General features: G+C 49.8%; 1 protein-coding gene across 2 annotated transcripts in view; it reads left to right on the top strand.

Moving 5' to 3' along the window:
• LOC306817055 (uncharacterized protein) overlaps nucleotides 1-6,000 on the top strand; it is a 58,378-nt gene that overhangs the window by 16,649 nt on the left and 35,729 nt on the right. For both annotated transcript variants that reach the window (XM_079333619.1, XM_079333620.1), the window contains exons 2-5: nucleotides 1-445; nucleotides 948-1,065; nucleotides 1,871-2,426; nucleotides 2,830-3,297. The exon at nucleotides 1-445 is cut by the window's left edge and continues 2,032 nt beyond it. In XM_079333619.1, coding sequence (XP_079189745.1) covers nucleotides 1-445; nucleotides 948-1,065; nucleotides 1,871-2,426; nucleotides 2,830-3,297 — 1,587 coding nt within the window. The remainder of the gene's footprint in view (nucleotides 446-947; nucleotides 1,066-1,870; nucleotides 2,427-2,829; nucleotides 3,298-6,000) is intronic.

Raw genomic sequence — 6,000 nt, 5'->3', positions numbered from 1 at the left:
GAACAGTTCGAGCGCATGCACCGAGCCTGAATCTGGGTCCGTCAATAATCAAACAGCTGAGAGTCGATCAAATCGGCGTCGCCGCTCGCTGAGTCCCGCTGCCCAGCAGAAACGTGCCGAGCAGAGGCGGAGGGAGATCCTTCTGCTCGGACCGGTGGCTTTGGACTCTCCAGATGAGGATGAAGGCTGCGAGGAGGAGGAGGAGGAAGAGGAGGAGGAGGAACAGGCGGATGAGATGGACGGATTCGGAGAGGCGCAGCAGCCCGGCCTGCAGCGGGCGGACGAGCCTGCAGACGGGGAGCAGAACGGAGGGATGGGAGGATCGTCCTCTCGGAGCTCCAGCGGGGTGACGGGCAGCTTGGGCGACAGGGACTGTGTGTCCCCAGAGTCCAGTCAGTCCAGTCACCAGAGCAACGAGACCGGCGCCGCAACCTCAGGAATACAGGTGGGCAACCAAGAAGTGAACACGTAAACTGCATTTTATTATCCAAAGATCTGATCAGTAAAACTCTTCAAAGTATAGCTTTTAGACGATATTTCGACAGGGCTAGTTTGGCTTAGCTTCCTGACTTAGCTTTGTAATTACAGACATGAGAGTTGAATGTTTGTTTTCATGAAACTAAACCCTTTCGTTGGTTTGTTGCCACGGTAATGATTTAAAAAGAAACTACAGATTTAATACATTAAAGCTTGTCCTGGCTAAAATACAGATTTAGGGGAAAACTGTTAGCCTGACTGAGCTAAGGCTAACAGGCCCCCTCTGCTCCCAGTCTTTATGCTAAGATAAGCTAAGCTAATCCCTTTCCAGATCAAGGTCAATGCTTACAACATTAGAGCGGTAATCGTTGCAGCTCACTATTAAAGTAAGACTATTTCCCCCAACATGTCCGACTTTTCTGTTAATGCTACGCTGCAGTTAGCCTCCAGTGTGTGTGTGTGTGTTTCAGACGGACAGTGGCTGTACGGCGCCCGTGCCCTCCCTCCACTGCCAAAGGATCGCTCGTGCCAAGTGGGAGTTTTTGTTCGGGACCCCTGCCGAGGAGGCTGCCAGCAGGGGGGAGAAAAGTGAGAGCACGTCTACTTCAATTTACATCCAGTGACCGCTCTGCAGCTTTCATCTCGCACCAGAGAGGAGCTTTTTTTTTTTCTTCTCAGCTTCATCATTTAGCATCCACGCTCGTTAGTGATACGTCGTTTTGTGTCTGCCATTAAAAAAAATCTAAAATGGTTTCACAAATTACCTTCAGTCACACACAGCATCATAAATATCCACTGTACCGACTAATGTATGTGTGTGTGTGTGTGTGTGTGTGTGTGTATTCATCCACGGCTGAAAATAGTCCCCAACAAAAGCCACTATCCAGCCTGCCCTGGTGATGTTTTAAAACTCACAGTTGTCGGCTCCTATGTTGAATTTATTTTAATTTTTTTGTGCAAATCTAAATTCTTGAACTGAATTATTAAAGTTTGGACTCTTCAGTTTGAAGACTACTAACAGACGTGTACACATCCTGCTGTAACGCGCTTCATTCATGCTTATGTCGTCTCCATCCTTGTTGGTATTTTCCTGTTGAATATGTCGGGTCATGCATTTGTTATTTTCCTGCAGGATTTCAGAAAACAGTATAAAAAAAAAAAAACGATTAAAAAAAAAAAAAAAAGGAGGCAGATTCAAGGTTCGAGGTTGTCGTAGTAAAAGAACAAATAAAAGCCAAAACGGACAGATGAGTTGATTTAAAGTGTTTTTGTCCTGCGTGCTGGACGGAGATCCAGCCTGCCCGTCACCGTCTCCGTGCTCGACGTACATCTGGACAATAACACTGACCAGTATAAAACATGGAAGATGATGTTCACCTCTCTCCTCTTGCAGATTCTCTGGAAACCTCCACAGCTCCTCCCAGCGGTAACTCCAGCGAGTCTCCCACCCCGACTCCTCCCTCCTCTCTGCCTCTGCTCTCTGCCAATCACGAGGTGCAGCACGTGGAGGTGGAGCTGCTGACCCCTCCCCCGGCTGTCATTGGGAGCTCACCCAAAACCGGGATCATCCGCCGCACTTTAAAGTACTCCGAAACCGACCTGGACGCCGTCCCCTTGCGCTGCTACAGAGAGACGGACATCGACGAGGTGCTGCTGGCCGAGCAGGAAGACGCGGACTCGGCGTTTGGGAGCAACCGCAGCGTTCATGGCACGTCAGGGACCGGCAGCAGCCCCATGGGGGGTCTGGTTTACGGGAGGGTGGGGAGGGAGGAAGTAGAAGAGAGAGGGGAGGAGAGGCTGGAGGAGGAAGATGAGGAGGAGGAGGAAGAGGAGGAAGAAGACGAGGAGGAGATGGTGAGCTGGGCCAGCGTGAGGATGCAAGGAGACAACAGGAAGCAGCAGTTTGCAGCTGAGGAGGAGCCCGAGGTGTTTGGTCACCTGCGGAAGAGGTGAACATGCAGCCGGTGCAGCCTCTGGTTTCCATAGCGACGACATGAAAGCATCTTAAAACTGCATTCTCTCTAACAGCCAGCAGGGGGCCGGGGGCGGGAACTCCACTCATTGCAAAATTAATTACATGAAAATCTAAAGATATTTAAGATGCACAAAACGTTGGGTGAAGGGCGAGCGAGCGATCTGTTTCTGCAAACACACAGAAGTTCACAAACACACTCGAGCAGAATCTGAATTTAGATCTCACTCCCCCTATAACCTATTTTTCAGCTAACTCATAAACGGGAGCGGTTGGCGTTCATGTTTGAATTAAAGCCGTGTCCGACTCATAACTCTGAAAACATCTAATAAAGGATCGTGTGTTGCCACAGAGTTTCTAAAATCTCTCTCTCTGTTCAGACCGATGGAAACGTTTTTCGACAACCACCATCCCGCCCTTAAATCGCCCCTCCTGGTCTCCGGTCCTCGCTTGGCTGCAGAGGACACCTTCAGTCGCCACTTTGAGAGCATCATGGAGTCTCACCGGGCCAAAGGGACGTCGTACAACAGCCTGGACAGCGAGGAGCTGCTCACCTCCAGCACCCAAACCGTCCTGACCTTTGACCTGCCCACGCTCACGCCTGCCATCCACGCGCCGGTGTGCCAGAGTGCGAGGCAGATCGTGCAGCTCAGCTTCGCCCCGCTGGCGCACGACGAGAGGCCGAGTCTGTCTGATTCCATCTTCACCGTGATGGGGGACTCGGACGCCACCAGAGCGCCCTCCAGCGAGAGGCTGAGCAGCGGGTCGGACGACACGCCGCGCAGAGGGCAAGACTGTGCTCAGCTGGGGAGCAGCTGGTACAGCAACCTGTCCTTCTCATTACCAAGGTGAGTTAACAACACACAGGCGCCCGCCCTGCATGCACTGACCTTTATGACCACCGGGGGGCGGGGCAACAAGTTATAGAGCAGCGTGCAGAGGAGTCGTGAGCAACAGAAAGCTAACCAGGCTCGTGAACAGAAAGTAACCTTGTGTCACGTCGGCCTTTTTCGGTTGCCTGAAGTTATAAATGAAAAGGTCATTAAAGTTCATTTTGTGAAAAGGCCTCCTGTGATTGGTCGGCTCTCTGTTAGTGAGAGCGTCTCCGTCTGTGTCGCTCGCCTCGTGCACAGCGATGCTGCAGAGTGAAGGTCGCTACAAGGCTACGTGTGCTCCCTCTGCTGTGTGTGTGTGTGTGTGTGTGTGTGTGTGTGTGTGTGATGTCAGAGCATGTTAGACTGAAGCAGATGGCTGCTGCAGGGACTCACCTTGACAAACACTTCATCTTAACTCCCAGCTGCAGCCTATGAAACTTAAATCATCAGATATTCTTCATCTACATTTTATTTTTTTTGCCTTCTTTTTTATTTCAACGTTTTCCGGTATATTCTGTGATTCCGTGTGATGAAACACCCGTCAGTCTGTCTCTGCTGCTGCTGCTTCTTCTTCTTCTTCTCGTGTGTGACGATGAGGTAGCCCGCTTCTTGTGAATGTCACCCTAACTTCCTGAGACAGCACTGCAGAGGGGGAGCGACTGCACGACTCGGTCACCTCGTTGTTGTGACCACTAGGTGGCGGAAGAGGACCGCTCGCACGCTGTGCAGTTGTTTTTGATGAGAGTGAGCAGACGGTTGTTTCTCTGTGGGTGTTTAAGTTTAGTTTTTTGGGACTCACTAAACATCTTTGCACCAAAATGTTTCCCCAATTTAAAAAAAAGGTTTATTTGAAGGAATTGATTGATTTATATTATATTATTTATTTATTTTTATTTTATTTATTTATTATTATTTATTATATTTATATAAAAATGTTTAATGTATTTATTATTTATTTATTATTATTTATTATATTTTTATATTTATATTATTTATTTATTTTAAGGAAATGAATTGATTCCTGTAAATAAAGTCAAACATAAATGTTTGAGTCACTAAACAGGAGCAGCCTCGTTCTGCCCTTCTTTGTCCTGTTTGGTTTAAACACAAACTCTCGTTGTTTTCTTTCTGCTTCCCTGATTAAACTCTTCATCACTCTGGAGCGGCGCAGGTAAACGTTTACAGATCTTATCGCACCTTTTTTCTCTTTAACTGGCTCAAACTTTGGCAGCCCGGCAGCCGAGGAATCCAGGAGCGAGACGACCAGACAAATATTTCTGAAGGCTTGTCCGTACTTTGATAACAGTTGGAATTTCAGCGCCCCACTCCTCCTCCTCCTCCTCCTCCTCCTTCCCTCGCATCAGCCTTTTCAGATGCTGTACTATCAGACAGTGGCTCATTGTGCAGAGCTGCTCGCTGGACTGTGAGGGGTGTAATTATGTGAGGGATAGCGTTAAAGCAGAGGCTGCTTCATTCTCCCTGCAGGACCTCTCTGCATTGTGCCCGCTCCTCACAGGATAATGCAAACAGGTGGCGGAGCCGTAGCCGGGCTCCTGCAGGCCCTGATGCAAGCGTGTGCTGTAAACAGACTTCACACTGGCTCAGAGGAAACACACCCAGGAAAACATGTCTGCAAAGTCAAAGCTTTTGTGTTCTCTGAAGGTGAGACCACGAAACGAGCTGAGCGAGAGTTTGAACGACGCCCCAAAAGATGAGCGCGTTGATTGAGAGGGCAACAAGAGGGGCGAGTGAAATGAGGAAGGGAGGAAGGGAGGGGGGGGGGTTTAGCCAAGTTTCATGCCATGCGTCAATCCAAGGTCAGTGGGGGACAGTGAGAGTTTACACAGAGAGGGAGGGAGGGAGGGAGGGAGAGCGGGCGAGCGAGGGAACAGAAACAACAGCAAACAGACTCTGAGGGGAAAAGATAGAGAAGGAGGCATCGTGGGACAAACAGCTCTCTGAGTCTTTTTTTTGGGGGGGGGGGAGAAGGAGCCTCGCTGTGAAGATCGAATGACAGCAAACACAGAGAGAGAGAGAGAGAGAGAGAGAGAGAGAGAGAGAGAGAGAGTGAGAGTGAGAGAGTGAGAGTCTCAGTCAGACTTTAACCAAGCAGAGGAATGTCCGGCCTGTTCCCAGCACATTCAGACGCTCTCCGTCTCACTTTAGTCAGAGCTCTGTAGGGCTGCGGTGGCGATGCGTTCAGGTAACCGGGCCAGGAGGAGAGGCGGAGGGGGCGATCGGAGGCAACAAGGTGCCGGTCAGGGGAGTAGCGTGAGGACGCCGACTGTTTTCTGCTGTAACGGTTCATCGTCAGTCGGAGGGGAGAGGTTGTTATCGATGAGGCGCTGTCACAGGTACGTACCGGAGGATCACCTTTTACCAACTTATGTCCAACTTCACAAAGACACACAGAACAAGATGACTGCTACCAGAACCACTTTGGACCCAAACGCCTCGGTTTGCTTCAGCAGCCTCTGGACACATAACCACTAGGCCACCTGAGCCCCATTTACACTTTCCAAACAGGAAACGTCCAGTCTTTGCCTCCGGAGCTCGCTCCTCTTCAACGTGACGTTTGAGAGCTTTTCTTTTTTTGTGTCTGATTACAAAATTCGATAGCAGGCCGTCAGATTAGATGCAGACATTCCCAGAGGATCAGTTCTGATATGTGCTCTG

Source organism: Symphodus melops, assembly GCF_947650265.1.
Source record: "Symphodus melops genome assembly, chromosome: 21".
NCBI lineage: Eukaryota > Metazoa > Chordata > Actinopteri > Labriformes > Labridae > Symphodus > Symphodus melops.
The sequence above is the reverse complement of the archived record's forward strand: the minus strand, read 5'-3'. Positions and strand labels throughout refer to the sequence as shown.